The following is a 20,935-nucleotide window of genomic DNA, read 5'->3' on the forward strand; positions in this document are numbered from 1 at the left end:
ATAAGACTGGGACTTTTCACCTTGCAAAAGAGATGACTAAAATTGGATATGATAGAGGTCTATGAAATCACGACTGGTGTGGAGAAAGTAACTAAGGAAGTGTAACTAAGGAAGTGTTATTTATTCCTTCTCAGAACACAAGAACTAAGGGGTCACCAAATGAAATTAAGAGGCAGCAGGTTTAAAACAAAAAGGAAGTATTTCTTCAAACAACGCACAGCCAACCTGTGGAACTCTTTGCCAGAAGATGCTGTGAAGGCCAAGACCATAACAGGGTTCAAAAAAGAACGAGATAAATTAATGGGGGATAGGTCCAATCAATGGCTATTAGCCAGGATGGGCAAGGATGGCGTCCCTAGCCTCTGTTTGCCAGAAGCTGGGAATGGGTGACAGGGGATGGATAATTTGATGATTACCTGTTCTGTTCAGTCCCTCTGGGACACCTGGTATTGGCCACTGTTGGAAGACATGATACTGGGCTAGATGGGCCTTTGGTCTGATGGCCGTTCTTATAATCTCCTTCAGGCAAAAGCCATGGGTAAACATTTTTAAAGCACTTATGTGACTTAGGAGCCTAAGTCCCATTGATTCTCAATGGCTCCTAAATCAGATTTGGATATTTTACTCAAGCCTGGAAATATCAGTGCAAAGGTGAACCTTTCCAGAAGTTACAGAAATGGGGAATTATAACAGAAGCTATTTGTGACCTTCACTATAGCAATCGCTACCAAGGACCACAAAGATATGCTTATGTTGACATCTACCTTTTAGGCATTTTGAACAAGGAAGCGATTTAACTGGTCTTCACACATTTGCTGCTCCTACAATTCAGCAAAGCAACTACAAGGACAGAACAGGACCTACCCCTCCTCTCCCACTAGGGAAATAAATTAGATCCAAGTCTGTGACCCGCAAGCAAAACTTGGGATGAAAGCGAGCAGTGAGCTCTGGTTTAAAATGTTATTCAAACCATTATTTGTTACATGTATTGCAGTAGCGCCTAAGAGTCCCAGTCATGGGCCAGGGCCCCATTGTGCCTGGCGCTGCGGAGTGGGGAAACAGAACAAAAAGGCGATCTCTGACCTATACATTTAGTTGATCTCAGTGTATTTTTACCTTCAGACTGGGCGTTGGATGCTGGTAGATTATCTTGCTGATGCTGAGTGCTGGTATTATCGGACTCAAAAGTTACATTTGATGGATAACTGGATACAGGGTACGGTGGTGGCTTGTGTGATGGCTGCTCCTGTGTTCCCAGAACACTAGCTGACTGGCAGCCTGGAGCGAGGCTGTACATTTCAAATGGTTTTGCATTCTTGCATGGGGTTTCTTTCACTACGTTTTTACTGGAACTCAAACATCTGGACCTACACACAAACAGAAAATTAAAGCTCCCAAAGAAGAAGAATTGCACCATGGTACTGACCCTCAGTTGGGGAGGGTATTTCATATACTCACAGGTGGAGGAAAGGCGAGGCTGGCTTGGATGTTGAGAACTGTTTTCCTGTGACCACCTGAAGCAGCTGCCTGTAGATCTCTCGCTCTTCCTCTCGAACTGTCTGCAGAGAAATAAGCAGACACTTCACCACTGCCCTAAGACTCAAGTCAGGCTTAACAAATACAAACACGATCAATAATAGTAAGTGAACAGGAGCAGAGACAGACACTGTGGATTACATACACTCTGCTGGAGCAGACACCCGGCACACACACACACCCCGGGGGTCTCAGGAACTTACAGAACTTAAGCGCCACAGGATCAGAGAGCTACCAGGGCTAGACTGATGGCAGAGCTTGCAAACTCCACAGGAGTAAGGCTGCAGTCCGAACTTCTGCCTAATGGAAACTGAAAGTACTTCAGATGCCGGCACTACTCCATCTATAAAGGGGAATGTTGACTCTAGTCTTCAAAGTGCACAGGAACCCTTGCTCAACCTCTTCACATCTCACAAGGCTGGAGGGGCCAAATCAGGTCTCCTGAGGTTCTCGTCATTTTCCCCCTCCTGAGATCTCAAGGGGAAGTTATCACTCCGGTTGCAGCACGATTTTGAAAGGGGTATGGGTTGGAGTTCAGGAAGAAAGGAGCACTTGAACATCCCAGACAGCAGCATACAGTGCTACCCAATGGAAGTTCTTGTATTCAAACTTAAGTCTCCACTGCTTGTTCTTACCTCTTCTGCAGTGCTGACAAATCTCCTCTGGGTTTTCTTGGGGCTCAGCAGGCTGCGACGGCATGAGGGACTTGTAACGGGCTTGATTGGAAACGTTTTTTCATAGGCAGATATGTGGCAATGATGGTTTGACTTCCCTACAAAACTATTTGACATTCCACTGTGGAAAGAGGACAGAATGTTAGTCTACAAAATAAGCATTACAATCACAGACACGTATACATTTTCCCAGAAACCCCCTCAAAGAGCCTGGGAGAAAAAGGAGACTGATGCAGGGCTGGAACAACCCTTTTATTCTCTCCCTAGATTCCTGTATGCAGCAAGAATGCAACAGAAACTCTCCCCCCAGGTAGATCAGGGAGCAAAGAGAGCCTAGGGACACAGCAAGAAACTGGATTCTCCACTCTTCTCTCCAAGGACCTGGGATGGTGTTTAAATGCACAGAGACCACATTTCACTGCTGCCACCGGCATGTGCACATAGAGGGGGACAGGAGGGGCTGGCCTCCATTTGGGACTGTTGATCTCCGGCCTACCCAGATGATTCTTGTGAACATCAACAGGGATGCAGGAAAACCCTTAGAACTTTTAATGCTTTTTAAAAAAAAAAAATATTTGGCCATCTTCTTTAAAGGGGGATTGATCAGAAACTGGCATTTTGTGAAATTAAAAACAATCTAAAATTAACAGACCCCACATGCACCCCTTTAAGCTGATTTTACACTTAAGTACAGTTTAAAAGTCTGGCCCCCAGATGGCACAATGATCCTGATTAAAACACAATTCTGAAAGTTAAGATGGAAGGTATCTCCATTGCTGCTGGTCAGACAAGAGAATTAACAGCTGCTTCACTGGTCTTGTTCTCACCTAGTCATACTTTTTTCCAATCTCTCTCATCTCGGGCTCCAGAGAGTAATTCATGACCTCACTTTGCAATTCAGATATAGTTTCAATAGCTACTCTGTAGGAATTCCCATCTGTTCACAGTACTAAGTTTTTGTACTGGTATAGCTTTGTTAGAGATGTGCTTTTTTAAAGCAATATAATTATACCAGTACAGCCCCTAGCATGGAATACATATACCAGTATAAAGCTGCCTTATATGGAAATAAGGTACACTGGCAGAAGGCAGGTTTATACTGGCATAAATACCTCCATTCTAAAGGGGGTTGTACTGTTTTAACTAGACTGATATAGTGAAAGTGTCACAACTTGTGTGTTCAGATAAGGTCTAAAAGGAAATTTTTAAATGCACTCAAAGTTGGGTTAAACCTGTTCCCTTCTGAGTCTCTCGTACTACTCCCCCACCCCCGACACCCTGCTCCCGCCTTTCCCCCCCATTGGCTGCCAAGTGACAATGGAATGGCAAAGAATGACCATAACGCAGTCATGGAGAATGTTTCTCCAACTATTATTTGATTGGGACCTTAAGGATCTGTGTGAAGGGCCCCTCCCCCCCAAAAAGGCTATGCTATGCAAACTTTCTAAAGATGACAAATTATACCGCTGTGGTGAAAAGATTTTCAGATATATCTACCATGTATGCAGACAGCAGTTAGAGCCCAGGAGGACCTTGTCCTCTATGAGGACGCAAAAGCAGAGTCACATTAGACACCAAATCACCACTCATTCAATGCTATATTGAACTTTGTTAAGATATTGAAAGATTTGGGATTGCTTATCAAAGGCTTTTAAAAGATGCTGCTTGAGTGTCAGAGGGGGCAGTAAAAACTCCACAACACACAACTTAAATGAATGGTTTCTAATGAGGATCCTGTGGAAGTATGTTAAAGATGGAGCAGAACCATACACACCTTGGAGTTTTGCGAGTGTCGAGATACAAGTTTCGACTCACTCTAGGTTTCTGTAACATAGAACCCAGGGTGGGTACCAAACCCCTCCACTGTCCGTTGGCACTTGGTCCCAACATTCTCAATTCTCCCGACACCCGGTAACTCTCAGAGGATGGAACTTCTGCCGGGAGAGAAATATTGAACAGTAAATAAAGAGCCCACATACTCAGCTCCAACTATTCAGCATTAAATATTAAAGGACCTCAGGTATCACTTGACTTCAGTGACTGTCTGCATGTGTAAGAATTCAACCATATGGAACAGCTTGCAGGATCAGAGCCTGAAGGATGCTTTTAGAAATATCCACACTCCCCATGCCCCCCTCAAAAAAACCAAAACAAACAAAAACAAACAAAACTTGCACAACTCAAATGGCTGTAAAGATTTTATTCTAACTTTCCAAAAACATAACTCAGTCCTGGGGTGAAAAAATGGGATATTCAGAGGAACCTGGCCCTAACTCCCTTTGCAAATCCCAGCCTAAGACAATATTTGAGAAAATATTATGAGTGACAGAGCAGGAGGTGCCAGCTCAGCCTGAGCTAAAGTGTTTTAATGCAAGGCTATAATTTCTGAGCACTTAGAAAGACACTTCCTGTGTAACTGAACTGATTCCAAATAAGCATGTTTTACCTGAGTAGTTACTTGGATTGCATAATGCACTTCCCGCAGAGCATGTAAAAGATCTCTCCAAACTGCCAAACTTATTTGGTAAAAACTACACAAAAAGAAAATCAAAATTATTAACTGTTAAGGTTACTATTTAAAGAAAAATGACACTGGGACATGAAAAATAAAGCTACACTACTCTAATATCTTCTGCAACTTACTAATCTACGACAGTGTGATCATAGGATGAGTTGTAATATAATGTCAACACTTTTCTGACAACTTGGCAAATTTTTGAGATGGCTCTATCCACAGGCAGCCTTGCAAAATTCTACCCTTCTGGGGTGAACTTTTTTTATTATTTTTTTTTTGAGATGTCAGTAAAATATTAAGTTTATCATCACCACAGTATGGGGCAGGCAACCAGATTTTGTACTTAAGCTGGTAAATTTTCATAACTATCTTGCAAGTGCACAGTTGTCTCAAAAATAAGGGTACGCAATTTTGTGTAGCTTCCATAAGATATATGTGAGAGTGTGTACACACATACAAGGGTATAGCTTTCACAAAATATATATTTGTGTGCATCCATATGTGTGTAGCTTCCACAGACTATGCGTGTAGCTTTCACATGATATATTAATATTAGCGTGTGTGTACACATGCAAGTATAGCTTTCTACATTGATCAGTAAACACAGACTGTACACTCTTTGGTGCAAGAGATTTTTTTTTTTGTTATATTTTCAGAGAGTGCTTAGCAAAACACAGCTCAGGCTTCAGATGCTACTGTACTACAAATACTAAAAAGGTTGCAATTTCAAATGTGCAAGATTTTAGAATTCAAAGACTATTCTGCATCACTGTATTATCATTTATACATTGTGGCAGCACCACAGGACTCCAGTCACGGATCAGGACCCACTGTGCTACGTGTTGCACAAACACAACAAAAAGACCGCCCCTGCCACAAGTAGCTTACAATCTGAGTGTGAGACAAGAGACCACAAGTGGATAGATGTATAGACAGGGAAAGCACAAGGACACAATGAGACAAAACCAGTCAACATGAACAGCAGCTGTCACAGCATATCAGTTGCCTAATTACTGTGAAATGTCTTGTACACATCACAGCAGAAAAGAGTTTTAAGGAGGGATTTCATTTTGAAACTAGCTCTTCAGAACATTAAAAATAAATCGGACCAACAGAAACATTAAGTCAAAACGATGCATTTCAGCAACCTGAATTGACAGATGTGAAGTTGTAAATGAGTAAAGAGTAAATGATCCCAAACCTTGTCATCAGACTGTGAAAGCTGATCCCCTGGAATAGCAGTCTGTTGTAGAGGAAAGGCCTTGAATATCAAGTTGTGATTAGCCAACGTTGCGTCACCAGCTTCCATCCTCATAGGATCAGCAATCTCATCTGAGAAAACACAGCTCTGTATTCAATTCTCACAAAGGGCTCTCCAATGAAGCAGGCATTTTCCATGCAATCTCACTTTAAAAAAGTTTCTGTCCAGCTAATGCCAGTGAATGATTTAGTAAAAGCACCTGAACATATTGCAAAAACCAAGGAGAAACAGTAACCCCAAAACAAAGGCATAGTACTTTTCTACCTCTACCTAGAAAACATCCCCACACATCATGGAAACACCTGAATATGTTTTGTAACCTTTTTTGCTTCTAATCCTCAGAGATCATTAATACCTCCTTCATAAATGATACAAAGACTCTAAAGAAGCCAATAGAAGTTTTATAATGATGATAAAATAATAAAAAAAACACCCAGCTCTTATGCAATTTTCACCAGTAGATGATAAAATTGTTAGATAGGTAAGAACCATCTACATGCTAGAATATGAGAAGCAGCCTGATCTAGTCGGTAGGGCACTGAACTGGGAATCGGGACAATGGGGTTCTATTCCTGGCTCTGCCCCTGCCCTGCTGTGTGACCTTGCCCAAATCTGTGCCTCTATATTGCCTCCTGCCCTTTGATTGTAAGAGACGATTCCCTGCCCTAAAGAGTTTACAATCTCAATAGAAAGGACCCCATTGTCCGGTGTCAAGGACAATGGGGTCCTAACCTCTGTTGGGGCCTCTAGGCACTACTGAAATACTAATATTAATTAAAGGGTGTAAATGCCAAGAAGGGAGAGGAATTATTTAGGGTGATACATGGGGCTATATCTAGGGGAAATTACGGGACAGAAAATTTAGGTTATCTGGAAACCTTCTTAGCAGCAAGCAGTCTCACACATGAAGCAATGAAAGCCTCACTGATTAAGACATTTAGTCTTGATCTTGCACTATCCCATGTGCTTTAATATCCTTATTTTACATTTATGGGCATGATTCTCCTCTCATTTATATCCTCTTATACCACCGATTTTAGTACACTTACTCCCAATTTATACTAGTGTAACTGATAGCAGAATCTGGCCCTTTTTTCCCTCTCAAGTTTGCTACAGCACAGAACTGATATTGATCCTTCGATACAATTTAAACAACATGAGGAATAAACAAACATGGGACTGAAAGTGCTCTATCATTCATAACAAGCCTGCTCCTAGTTCATACCAAAAGCTAGAGGCAGCAGAAGTGCCTGGAAATGAGACACAGCTTATTGTGCTTCCTCAGTGAAAATGCAAGAACATTTCAGCTGCAAGTTTCTTTTACATGATGTTACACAGACATAAGGCCCAGGCAAAACACACAGAATTCCAGAGGTTGGGTGTGTCAAGGCAGCACTCAGATTCCCTGTTGAGTTTGGTCCTGTACACACCTAGAGACAGCATACCCTCTCATTTGGCAGAAATGCACAAGCACTTACCCATTTCCAGACTGCTCACATCACTGATGCTGACGACAAACTCAAGGGAACTGAAAAGGAAGGGAAAGAATACGGTTCACACAACACAAAAGACCTCAAATAGCCAAATCAAGTATGAACCTGATGTCCAAGCAGACACTAACTTTCTCTGAATGAAAAGAACACAGGGACAGCAGGAGAGATGGAACTTGCTACCCAAAGGTTTTAGAGCTTCCATCTCAGTCTGTTACGCTGTGCACCCATTTTTCTTCACTAAATGTTGGCAGCTGCCATCTTTTCCACATGCCAGGGACTGCCCCCGCCTCATTCCTGGGACAGTCCTATTTCTCATCTGGTCTACCAGATACCACTATATAAACTCCTATAGAATGCTTCTGAAATGCAACAAATTGCACTCACATCACCAACGACATAGGCCAGCAGGCTCTCTAGACCACAGGTATGCACTCTCCCCTCTGACAGGGGCTGCTGGTAATAGCTCACCTTAAGTGATCACTCTCCTTACAGTTTTCAGAGTAGCAACCGTGTTAGTCTGTATTCGCAAAAAGAAAAGGAGGACTTGTAGCACCTTAGAGACTAACAAATTTATTTGAGCATAAGCTTTTGTGAGCTACAGCTCACTTCTCCTTACAGTGTGTATGGTAACACCCATTGTTTCATGTTCACTATATATATAAATCTCCCCACTGTATTTTCCACTGCATGCATCCGATGAAGTGAGTCATAGCTCACGAAAGCTTATGCTCAAATAAATTTGTTAGTCTCTAAGGTGCCACAAGTACTCCTTTTCTTTCTGCTCTCCAGTTCAGTATGGAATAAGACTGGCTACAGAACCAGTGCTGGAGGATTTGATCTCCCATCTATTTGCTTTGAACAAGAACAGCTTTGCAAACGACCTAGCAGTTTGACTGCTAGAGGGAAAGTCTGTTTGCATAGTAAGATGTAGACACATGCAGCAAGGGAGCATACAGGTGCACACTAGTCTTCAGGCAGAGAGAAGGCTGCTGCCATGTCACCTTGCAATCCCATCAGCACATAAGAGTTAAGCAAGAATGGACAGGTCTAGTACTTGAAAGGGAGACCTGCAGTTAGGGGTTACAGGTGGTGATACAGGAGAGATGTTAGCAAGCCGGAGAGGGAGATACAAGGGGTATGTGCATTTAGGGTTCAATGGGGAAAGAGAAGGAGAGAGACAGGCATCTGACGGGGCAGGAAGGGAGCCCACAACCACCATGGCAGGGGCCTGAAGGGAAGACGCAGGAACCCGACAGGCGGATGTTAGCAGGTGGTGGAAGTGGTGGGACACAAGGAATTACTGGGGGTAAAGGAATTGCCGGGGGGGGGGGAGAGGGAGCACCATGGGATCATGAGGTCTCAGGAGCATGTTAGCAAGAAAGGGAAGTAGCAGTGGAGAGGGACGTTAGCGACAAGGGGACACACTGGGGGAAGGGGGACCCCAAGGGCTCAGACAGTCTGACAGGGGAGTTTGCAGGGGGGGGGTAAGACTGGGAGGCACTCAGGGGGCAGAGTTACCGGGGGGCGAGGGAGCACAGCACCAGCAGGGGTGGGGACCTATGGGGGAGACACCACCAGGGCCTGAGGGGAAGGGGCCAGCCGGGAAGGTGGGGGGGAGAGGACTGGGGGGGGGGAGACACACCAAGGGTCATGGTGTCTGACGGGGGTGGAAGCAGAGGGGATGGGGCGGGTGGGGGGACATGATGGGAGGCACTCGGGGGTAGCGAGAGCTCCTGGGGGGGCCTGGCGGGGGGAATCCCACCGGCCGGCGGGGGGGGCTTACCGGAAGCGGAACCAGCCGGAGCGCGCGGGCCCCTCACCCCCAAACCCCGGCAACGAGGCGGCCGGAAACGGCGGGAGCCCGGCGGGCGGTAGCGGAAGTGACGCTTCGGAGAGCGCCTCGGCGCGCGGCAGGTCGGGAAGGGCGCTGGCGCCGTCCCCTCAGGGGGCGGGGCCAGAGTGGGACTAGCCGCTCCGGGGGGGGGATGGGAGAGGAGCGTAGGTTGGTCGGTGTGTGCCCCCCCCAGGGGAGCAGAAGAGGGGGGGCAGTGTGCTGGGGGGGGGGATGGGAGAGGAGCGTAGGTTGGTCGGTGTGTGCCCCCCCCAGGGGAGCAGAGGAGGGGCGGGGCAGTGTGCTGGGGGGGGATGGGAGAGGAGCGTAGGTTGGTAGGTGTGTGCCCCCCCCGGGGAGCAGAAGAGGGGGGGCAGTGTGCTCGGGGGGGGGATGGGAGAGGAGTGTAGGTTGGTCGGTGTGTGCCCCCCCCAGGGGAGCAGAAGAGGGGGGGCAGTGTGCTCGGGGGGGGGGATGGGAGAGGAGTGTAGGTTGGTCGGTGTGTGCCCCCCCCAGGGGAGCAGAAGAGGGGGGCAGTGTGCTGGGGGGGGGGATGGGAGAGGAGCGTAGGTTGGTCGGTGTGTGCCCCCCCCAGGGGAGCAGAGGAGGGGCGGGGCAGTGTGCTGGGGGGGATGGGAGAGGAGCGTAGGTTGGTAGGTGTGTGCCCCCCCCAGGGGAGCAGAAGAGGGGGGGCAGCGTGCTCGGGGGGGGGATGGGAGAGGAGTGTAGGTTGGTCGGTGTGTGCCCCCCCCAGGGGAGCAGAAGAGGGGGGGCAGTGTGCTCGGGGGGGGGATGGGAGAGGAGTGTAGGTTGGTCGGTGTGTGCCCCCCCCAGGGGAGCAGAAGAGGGGGGCAGTGTGCTGGGGGGAGGGGGATGGGAGAGGAGCGTAGGTTGGTCGGTGTGTGCCCCCCCGGGGAGCAGAGGAGGGGGGGGCAGTGTGCTGGGGGGGGAGAGGAGCGTAGGTTGGTCGGTGTGTGCCCCCCAGGGAAGCAGAGGAGGGGCGGGGCAGTGTGCTCGGGGGAGGAGCGTAGGTTGGTTGGTGTGTGACCCCCTCCCGCCCCGGGGAGCAGAGGAGGGGGGGGCAGTGTGCTGGGGGGGGGGTGGGAGAGGAGCGTAGATTGGTCAGTGTGTGCCTCCCCCCCCCTGCCCCGGGGATCAGAGGAGGGGCGGTGTGCTGGGGGAGGGGCTCCGAGTAGGTTGGTTGCCGGGGGAGGGGAGCGGGGTCACTCACGGGGGGGGGGGTGAGAAAGCAGCCGCAGCAGCAGCCCCACGGCGGAGAGCAAGCTGGGGGTACCTGGGGGGCGGAGGCAGCTACGTTAAGAAGTTGGGGGGGAGGGAACCTCCAAACTCGCTTTAAAAATCGCTTCCCCCCCACGCGCCCCCGAGAGAGGGTGGCACGAAAGACCAAACTGCGAACGGAAGGGAGCGAGCCGCGGGCGGCCGTGTTCGGTGCCCGGTGCGGTGCAGCCCAGCCTGGGCGAGGGAGACCATGAGCACCGACATACGCAGAAAAAACAACCGGAGCCCTTGTGGCACCTTAGAGACTAGCATATGTATTTGAGCATCCACTTTCCTGAGCTACAGCTCACTGCATCGGATGCCTGCAGTGGAAAATACACCGGGCATCACATTATGCTGTCGAGCTAGCTAGCTGTCACAGGCAAGATTGAGCAGTTCTACCAGCAAAAAGGAAAGGCGGACTTGGGGCACCTTAGAGACTAACACATTTATTTGAGCATCAGCTTTCGTGGATCTGAGGAAGTGGGCTGTAGCTTGCGAAAGCTCATGCTCCAATAAATTGGTTAGTCTCTAAGGTGCCCCAAGTCCTCCTGTTCTTTTTGCGAATACAGACTAACACGGCTGCTACTCTGAAACCAGTTCTACCAGGATAGCCCCCATGTGGATACTTTTAGTTTGGTATAAGCATGGTTTGCTTTTGTTTTTTTGTTTTGTTTTGTTTTTTCTTCTCCATTTATCTTCAGCCCCTTCCCCAGTGACATAAACTAAACCAAAAGAAGGCACTCATCCTAGAAGAAGAGTGTCCACACAGGAGGTGAGACCAGAATGACTTGTGTTGGTGTAAGTCTTATCTTATACCAGTATACATTTGAGTGTAGAGAAGCCTTTAGCTGGGTGTGTACTTTGGAAGAGGGACTTTATCTTCTTGTCTTCATATTTGTCTGCAAAGGACTTATCATTTGGATGCTATACAAGTCACACAGCTGGTTGAGATTTTTCAGCTTTGTTCAAAATCAAAATGTGTTGGAAAAACAGTTCAGTTTTGACATATTTAAACCCCCCCCCCCAAAAAAAAGAATAAAAAATAGTTTTGTTTGGTTGAAAAATCTAAATTTTTCATCACAAATTTATTTTTCAACATGCTTTAATAAATTATCCTGCTCTCTCCAGTTGGGAGTGGGCCAGCCCTGCTGCTTTTCAGAAACCCACTTCTACTGAAACTTCCTTAAAATATATTTCAGCTGGAGGGGTTGGTGAAAATGAGGGAAACTTGCAGAGCACCTGGCCCCTTCTATGAAGCTTGCTGAGGCAGCATGGCCTGGTACATATAGGATGCCACATTGGGACTTGGTTTGCCCAGCAAACTTTTAAATCAAATCAAACTGAAAAAATTCAGCTGCAGAAAACTGTGTGTTTACCTTTATCGCAGTGATAAGGGTACTTGCCTGATGTATGGAAAAGCCAGGGCTGAATCCCTACTCTTGCAGTGGGACTTGAACTCAAATCTTCCCCTATGTAGGTGAGCAGCCCAACCACCAGGCTGTAGCCTAGTCATCTTCTCAAGCTCTCTTGTTGAAGGTCTTCCACTTTCTATAAAAATATAATTTGTCATTGGGCCAGAGAGAACAAACAACTGTTCAGCTTAGTGATTAAGGCACTCACCTGGGAGGTAGGAGATGTGGATTCAAATCTTCTGCCTGCCTGATTCAGAAGAGGGATTTGCTGTTTGTTCAAATCATGATGGTGCTTTCTGCAGTGAGAATCCAAGAGACCATTCTGTTTGTAACTTTGTTTGCTGAGCAGTTGAAATTAACCATTTATAATTGAAATAAAGTAAATTTTATAGGCCTGGTGTTATTTTTCTGCACTTGGGGCAGGAACGGTGTGTGGGTGGAGGGAGTTTAAGGTAGATTGAAGCCACTTTGGCATTCCCTGTATTCTGTGGCTGTGCCTGGCCTGACTCATGGTGTAAGTCAGAGCAACCGTGGGGCTGTCCTGACTTATACTCTGCTTCCTATGGGCCAGTGCGGTGCACTCTGCCTACACCCCTTTTCTCCTTCCTATGCTGTGGGCTAATGGTAGAGCTATTGTAGAGCCCTTATCTCTGTTCTGAATCAAATACAGTGGCCCTCTGTCTGGAGGGTGTTCTCAGTGCAGGGGTGGGTGGGACATTTATGCCCACTTCAAGGCACTTTTACACTGCCAGAATGACATAAAGAGGCCATAGTGTAAGTGGGAATCAGGCCCTGTTTTTTAAAATTAGTTTGCAAGGCAATGTGATTCAAACCTTTTCAATGTAAGGCCATGCCCTTTATATTAGCCAATAAGAGGGAGGCATGGGAGAGGCAGCTGCTCCAGTGGGCTGATATAATGTCTATAAATACAAGGGAAGAAAGCATGCACTTTCCGGTTATGTGGTCTCCATTGGAACTCTCTGTAGTTGGGTCCAAACTTTTCATTTCTGTGTCACTTGCTTTTGCAGTTTTCTTTTTCTTCACCTTCTTCCCGTTCTCCCAGAAAAAAAAAGAGCCACCAGGTTAGTGGAGTTTGATATTTGCAGACTGATGAGTAATTTGTTGCTGAAACACTTAGGATCAGATTGGTACACTCTTGCTTGCACCTGGTAGTGCTTTATTCCCCAGGTATCATCTGGTTGATTATAATGGGGCTGCTGATGGGATAGGAAGCTACCCAAAGTGAGCAAGGACATCACAATCTAGCCCTTCTTTAACAAGTGAATGGAAACTGAGCATGCACACGGTACGGGGTTGAATACATCTGGGATGGGGAAAGGCTGGGGATTTGAAGAGGATTTGGATGGAGTGGGTCTGGGTGTATGATGGGGGGATGGTTGGAGCCAGTGGGCATGTTGGTGCTGAGAAATGATTCATTAAAAGATCTTAATTGAAACATATTTCAGAGTAACAGCTGTGTTAGTCTGTATTCGCAAAAAGAAAAGGAGTACTTGTGGCACCTTAGAGACTAACCAATTTATTTGAGCATAAGCTTTGGTGAGCTACAGCTCACTTCATCGGATGCATAGGTTTAACATATTTGTTTGGGCATAAGCTTTCGTGGGTAAAAACTCCACTTCTTCAGATGCATCGAGTGAAAATTACAGATGCAGACAGTATATTTACCTTACTCTTCTCTTCATGTGTCAGTATATATATGCCTGCAACTCTAATTTTCACTCCATGCATCTGGAGAAGAATGTTTTTTTACCCATGAAAGCTTAGGCCCAAATAAATCTGTTAGTCTTCAAGGTGCCACCGGACTCCTCGTTGTTTTTGTGGATACAGACCTTACACAGCTACCCCCTGATAGCGAGGTTTGTTGAAGTTGGATGGAGGAGCAGGAATTACAGCAGAGGGTAGGAGACAGTGGCACTTTAGTGGATGAGCAGGGAGAGATGTTGTAGTGGGAATATCAGGTGGAGGGTTTGGGGATTTCAGCAAATGGAAAGGTACAGGTGTGGGAAATACCTATTATTAATTATTATTTATTGAGCTTGAGCACTGACAATGTACTTGGTGTTTGACAAAGCAATAACGAGTCAGTGAGTTTGCTGTTCCTTTGGCCTTTCCCTTCCTAGGTACCAGGACCTATCATGCCACCAAACCAGCAGTGATAAATGCTTTACAAATGAGTGCCATCAAATCATAGTGATAAAGAGGGGTCTGGTCTTGTGTACATCCCTTGAAATCTGGCTGGATAACTCAGCTGGTCCTGTGTTAGCACACTCTCTCCCACTGGTTTCAGAGTAGCAGCCGTGTTAGTCTGTATTCACAAAAAGAAAAGGAGGACTTGTGGCACCTTAGAGACTAACAAATTTATTTGAGCATAAGCTTTCGTGAGCTATAGCTCACACTCAGTTATGAGCCCAGGCATGGCAAGTTGGGTGCAAGGCTGGGTTTTTTCATCTGACCTAGGTACAGGAGTTGGTTCCTTCTCAGGAATGAAAGCAGTCTAGCACAACTACTTAGTATGTGAATCCCAGGAATCATGCCACCATGCAGATGCTGGTGAGTTCTAGGCCACTCTGCTCAAGGAGTTTTTGTCAGGCTTCTAAGACTAATCATCTTGGCATTCTTCCAGTGGGCAGTGGTGGAAGACCTGAAATATTTCAGCCCAAACGTGAAACCTCTTTGGATTTCAGGTATTGAGGTTTTTCATTAAATATCAAAATTCCCTGCAGAAAGCCAGCACTTTTAATGAAATTTTTTTAATTAAAGCCCCAATTTTCCATCAAAGAACAGTTTAAATGGAAAACTTTCAACCAGCCCCGGTGCTTCAGCTCGGAGCATGAAGGGAGCTCAGAGAAAATCTGGCTGATGGCATCGACTTAATAAAGACGGGTTATAAATGCAAACCAGCAGGTTTTACAAACTGCAGAGCTCCCTCAACTAACCACACTTCTCTTCCTTGAGAGACAACCAAGACAGTTGACAAGGGGAATGTTTGTGATGATTAAAGCCAAGCCCTCAATTTGCAGTTCATGAATGTTAGCCAATTAATTTAACTTTCCTCTGTTTATTAACTGTTGCCAACTGATCATTATTTTGGTTGGTTTGATAACAGGGGCATTTATTCATAATTGTCCAACTAGTTGTTTCATGCAAATCCTGTGTCCATCACAACACAGGCTTTCATTGTGTTACTGCTGCACTCCTGCCCCATTCATTGGCCAAGCTGGATGCAAGAGAGGAGTCTTGTGGTTAAAGCACTAGACAAATTCAGACTAGAAGTAAGGCTCCGTTTTTTCAAGAGTGAAGACAATTGATCACTGAGACAACTTACCAAGGGCTATGGTGGATTCTCCTCAACTGGAAATTTTTAAATCAAGATTGGATTTTTTTTCTAAAAATATGCACTAGTTGGAACAGGACTTAATCAAGGGAAGTCCTGTGGTCTGTGATATGCAGGAGGTCAGACTAGATGATCACAGTAGTCCCTTCTGGCTTTAAACTCTATGAATTGTGACTCGGGAGACCTGGCTTGCCATATGCACTCCATCTGATCTCAGGTAAGTCACACAGACCTTGATTCAGCCACCTACTTAAGCATGTGAGAAGTCCCACTGAAGTCATGGAAATGATGCACATGCTTAGCTATCTTCCTGAATCACAAGCTCGTTCTCCGTGCCTCAGTTTCCCCATCTGTAAAATAGGGAAATAGCACGCTCTTTGGGGCAGAGACCGTCTCTTACAAAGTGTATGTCCAGCACCTCGCACTGCAGGGCTCTGATTTCATGAGGAGCTTCAGCTAGAATTCATGTAATAGCAGCAGTGAATGTGGGAAGGATGCAACATGTATTTTTAAATCGCTTAGTAGATCAGGAGTAAAGAGAAAAGGTCACAAGCAGGACACGTGGTGCCTGTCTACCAAAAAATCAAATGTTTTCTGTGTGCATCAAGTTAAATTACTTATTTTAAAATACATTTAAATTTTGTGTAAATACACTTTTTTTTTTTTTGCAATAAGTTATTTTTATAATCTCTGCTGAACAAGTTCCCCCACCCACATTCGTCATAGACCATCCATCCCAGGCACCAGATTATGCTCAGTGACAGTCGGTGTCAGTTCAGAGCAAGTCTATAGATAGCCCTCAGCAGATCTGCACAGTGGTTAACCACAGACAAATAAGGGTTAGAACGAGGCAGGAATCATTCACTGCACACGCCCCCCCCCACCTTGTTCAGTGTGTGCCTTGTGAGACAGATTCTGCAGGAACAACAGTGTGTGATCGTGCCTCTCACAGGTTGGGGCTCCCCCCAATTCTTATCTCTTCTCCCCAACTCTGCTGTTTTCACCAGGACAGTCCTGGGGTTTAAAACACCCACCCTTGGAAGCTGCTGCCCCAGCCCATGTAGCAGGAGGGGATGGGGATGGGGATGCTTCCATCCCTGCCAGGAATAGTGCTAGCAGCTAAAGCTATGCCACTCCATAGCTCCTCTTACAACACCCAGCAGCCCTAAGGATATGCTCATGACATAGTCTAAGGCCTACACTAATTGTTTCCATGGAGCGGAGGGGCTGCTGCTACAGAATGGCTCACTGTCCCTTCAGTCTACTCACACCCATTCCTGCTTCCCTCACTCACCCACTGACTCCCCCGTTACCCAACTCTTCCTCCTCTCCCACCCCACCTTCCCAAGCCAACAGATTCCCCTCCCATCAGAGCAACCCCTGCTCCCACCCACTCCCAGCTGCCCAGTGACCCCCCTAGCTCCCCCACACCATCTCTCTCTGCCTCCCCAGAGTCTGTGGAAAACTGTCCCAGACAATACTGGCAATTACAACAATCTTTCCCCCTTCTCAGGGGAGCCAAAAATCTAGCCCTCCATCTTCCTTTAATACATGGCAGCTGGGCCCTGTAGCTTAATGAGCCCCAGCTGCATCTGAGCTCCATCCACTTAACCCTTTGCCGGCTTGTTTCCTTATCCCTGTAGACCCAGCAGGAAAGGATGTTGTGGGCAGTGGCCCTGCATGAGTTACCCCAGACATGCTTTCTAAGGATTTCTTAGGCTCGGAATGGGAAATAAACACTGCCATAAGGTAGCTGAAGACTGTAGCGTACTGTAATACTGGAGGAGCAGGGAAAGTGTCTTGAAGAACCCTCTCCTTCTTCAAATTGCTCCTTAAAACGTTTGGGTTGCTGCAACAGCTGGTTCACCTTTGGAAGGTTTCCTTCACAACTGTAGGGAGCTAGAGGCTTTGGCCAATATTTTTTTAAGTGGTCACTGATTAGTGTTCCTCAGTTTTTCAGGGACCAACCTGAGACACCTGGGCCCAGATCCTCAAAGGTATGCAGGCTCCTTACTTCCATTGAAATCAATGCCTAAATGCCCATCAGGATCTTGGCCCTAGAGGCCTGCTCTTCAGAGATGCTAAGAACCCGCAGTTCCTAAGGACTTAATGTAGTGTGGCAGCCAGAATTGGACTCCATCTACGCCACTTGCCACACTGGGACCGGAAGGAGTACGGTGCCCGGGGAAGCAGCCAAGTGTGCTGGATAGGGTGACCAGATAGAAAGTGTGAAAGTCGGGACAGGGGGGTGGGAGGTAATAGGTGCCTATGTAAGAAAAAAGTATAAAATCGGGACATCTGGTCACCCTAGTGCTGGAGCAGAGGGATCTCAGGGGAGCTGGCGGAAAAGTAGAACTGGCGCATCCCGCGTGGCTATGGAAATTGGGAGACTATGGGACAAAATTGAGAGGTAGCTAAAAAAAAAAAATCCTCTCCCTGGTTAGCTGCCTCCTGATGCAGCATCCCATCCGTCCTCACCGGGAGGGGGTCGGCCCCCAGGCCATGGAGATGGCCTAACCTGTGAACAGAGAAACGGTTGCCTGGGCTTTCCAGTGACATCACAATGACCGAGTTCTGCGCTAGCGGCCCATGGAGGAGAGCAGACCCTATAGTAGCGACTGGACTGAGGGCTGTTGGGGAGGCCTCCGCCTTGGCCTGAGAGAATCTAGCCCCATGCTAGTTAACGGGCTTGACTTGAGAGCTCTCCTTGGTGACTGGCCCAAACGCCCATTGAATATGGAGATTTGGCAGGGTAGAGAATTAGGTAAGCCCTAGACCAGGGGTTCTCAACATTTTCCTTTCTGAGCCCGCCCCTTCCAATCTACTGTAAAACCTCCACGGCTCCCCTGTGCTGTAAAAGCCAGGGCCGGCGTTAGGGGGAAGCAAGCAGGGCAATGGCCCAGGGCCCCACACCATAGCAGGCCCCGCAAAGCCAAGTTGTTCCAGCTTCAACTTCGGCCCCAGGTGGCAGAGCTCAGGGGCCCAGCCTTCAGCTCTGCACCGCAGGGCTCGGGCTCCAGTGAGCCTAACACTGCCTCTGCTTGGTGGACCCCCTGAAACCTGCTTGCAGCCCCCCCACAAGGAGGCCCTGGACCCCTGGTTTAGAACTGCTGCCCTAGACCATGTTTGTGGCACTGATGTACACACACACCCCCTACCCCCAATCCCATTTTTGAGACTCCATGTAGAACCTTTCATAGGGTCAGGATCTGCATAGGGAGTGGGGGCAGCTCCAATCTGACACTGGGGGCAGGGCTGACAATTGTTGCCACCACACTGGCCCCTATGGAGATCCCCAAGGAAAAGGGAAATACCCCCCCCCCGCCAGGTGTCCACAGTGGGGAACTCCCCTCACCATTTAAGGGAGGTCCCAAAGGGAGCTATAGCTAGAGGAAGTCAGTGGAGCCATGCTTCTAGGGAATGGGATGGGAGGCATCAGGAACCCAGAGACATAAGGGCTTTTGGGTTTATAGCCCTTGTCTTCTGTGGATCCTGTGGAGTCCGGTGGATTTGGGGGTTGGACCCACAGTCCATTCTGATGAGGCGTAACTTGCATCCCTTGTTGGAACAATTGCGGAGATATACACCACTACGGGATCTTTGCTAAGGTTTTCTCCCCAGTAGATGCATATCGTTTCTAGGATTCTGTGCGAGTTATTGCTGCCCTAAGCTAATTCACTTTATGGTTGACTGCGTGGCCCTGCATTAGCCACTAATCCGCCTTCGCGTCCTCTCTTGCAATAACATCATTGCTTTTGTAGCTTTATTGCTTGGGCTACAGTGTATCAAATGCAAGTGCCTCACCCATCCCGCCCCAAATTGTATATTCTTGCAAAGTGTAAAGGAAATGTCAAAGGTTCCAATGACCGTGGTAACTGTGCTAAAATTATATAGAACCGTACCCAAAACATTCAGGTACTGAATACTATTTTCTTGCAGTTATTTTTCCAATCATAGAATCATAGAATCATAGAATATCAGGGTTGGAAGGGACCCCAGAAGGTCATCTAGTCCAACCCCCTGCTCGAAGCAGGACCAATTCCCAGTTAAATCATCCCAGCCAGGGCTTTGTCAAGCCTGACCTTAAAAACCTCTAAGGAAGGAGATTCAACCAACTCCCTAGGTAACGCATTCCAGTGTTTCACCACCCTCTTAGTGAAAAAGTTTTTCCTAATATCCAATCTAAACCTCCCCCACTGCAACTTGAGACCATTACTCCTCGTTCTGTCATCTGCTACCATTGAGAACAGTCTAGAGCCATCCTCTTTGGAACCCCCTTTCAGGTAGTTGAAAGCAGCTATCAAATCCCCCCTCATTCTTCTCTTCTGCAGGCTAAACAATCCCAGCTCCCTCAGCCTCTCCTCATAACTCATGTGTTCCAGACCCCTAATCATTTTTGTTGCCCTTCGCTGGACTCTCTCCAATTTATCCACATCCTTCTTGAAGTGTGGGGCCCAAAACTGGACACAGTACTCCAGATGAGGCCTCACCAATGTCAAATAGAGGGGAACGATCACGTCCCTTGATCTGCTCGCTATGCCCCTACTTATACATCCCAATATACAATCCCTGTTGTTGTTTGTTTTGCTGGAAGGTATTCATGGCTGCCATCAAGTGGGTCATTGATCTCTATGGACAGTCACAGACCAGGTTAAAGCTGATGGGTGTAATAATGACCCTTCATTTGGGCCAACTGGAAGAAGCAGTTAAATACCTCTTTGTGTAGTGATAGCTGAAACAAAAGGAGGCTACCGCTCAAAGCACAGTGCCAGAATGGCAAAGCTAAGAAGTTCTAATCTAAGCCATGTGAGCTGAGGGGTTTCCCTGGAATTGATTGCAAACACTGGGGATAGGGGATTGATTGGTTGCAACTGTGTGTGAATAAGGCAGAAAGTTGCAAGACAGGAGGTGAAGTAGTCATGACTCATGAAGAAGCAGAGGGACAGATCTCCTTGGGGCACAGGACTGGTGGGGGAGGCAGGCTTGGGCATTGTGAGCAAAGAAACTGCCTGCTGTTTTTGTCTGCTGTGTTCAAGGGCTATGTACATACTTTGTACGTAAACAGGATTGCGTCAAAGAATACTCATATCATCACTTTCTCCTCCTAAGGGAGACACCCTAAATATGGGCTAAACAAAGGAGCAACATTATTATATGTAAAAAGAAAAGGAGTACTACTCCTTTTCTTTTTGCGAATACAGACTAACACGGCTGTTACTCTGAAAACTATTATATGTGTTATGGTTGCACCTAGCGGCCAGTGTGCAGCCCATGGGGCTAGCCTGCTAGATAAAGATAAAGGCCCACTGGAAATTAGACCCTATACTACTGAGAATGGAAAGGCTGATAAATTGGCCCAAGAGGGTGCCTGATCAGGGGAATTCTGGAGGGGAAAAGACCAAGAGTATTCCATCATTACTCTTGGTCCCATGTGCCCAATTGCCGCAACTAAGATTGTAAATATTGACATTCTTGACTTAAAAAGAAATGCAAAAATTGGACAAGGACATAGTGAGGGTAATCCAGGAGCTTTCCACAGCAGAAGGAGAATGATCATTAACATTAAACCCCTTACAC

At 47.1% G+C, this 20,935-nt stretch overlaps 2 protein-coding genes across 4 annotated transcripts in view; one reads left to right on the plus strand and one right to left on the minus strand.

Annotated features, from left to right (window-relative positions):
* The window catches only part of SENP1 (SUMO specific peptidase 1), a 32,740-nt gene extending 23,395 nt beyond the window's left edge, over positions 1-9,345 (minus strand). For 2 of the 3 annotated variants that reach the window (XR_014709118.1, XM_084610479.1), the window contains exons 1-8: positions 9,263-9,345; positions 7,465-7,514; positions 5,927-6,057; positions 4,657-4,741; positions 3,985-4,144; positions 2,172-2,331; positions 1,459-1,559; positions 1,117-1,367 (exon numbers count right to left, since the gene is read on the minus strand). Coding sequence is in view for 2 of the 3 variants with exons in the window: in XM_084610479.1 (XP_084466605.1) it covers positions 1,117-1,367; positions 1,459-1,559; positions 2,172-2,331; positions 3,985-4,144; positions 4,657-4,741; positions 5,927-6,057; positions 7,465-7,468 (892 nt within the window). In the remaining variant the exon portion in view is untranslated. Of the gene's footprint in view, positions 1-1,116; positions 1,368-1,458; positions 1,560-2,171; positions 2,332-3,984; positions 4,145-4,656; positions 4,742-5,926; positions 6,058-7,464; positions 7,515-9,262 lie in introns of those variants that run through there. The other variant, XM_084610480.1, reaches the window with a different exon arrangement.
* PFKM (phosphofructokinase, muscle) overlaps positions 8,262-20,935 on the plus strand; it is a 56,716-nt gene continuing 44,042 nt past the window's right edge. The window contains exon 1 of the mRNA XM_084610474.1: positions 8,262-8,749. Within this exon, the coding sequence (XP_084466600.1) occupies positions 8,635-8,749 (115 nt within the window). The 5' untranslated portion in view covers positions 8,262-8,634. The remainder of the gene's footprint in view (positions 8,750-20,935) is intronic.

The sequence above is a fragment of the Lepidochelys olivacea genome (assembly GCF_965140295.1).
Source record: "Lepidochelys olivacea isolate rLepOli2 genome assembly, chromosome: 20".
NCBI lineage: Eukaryota > Metazoa > Chordata > Testudines > Cheloniidae > Lepidochelys > Lepidochelys olivacea.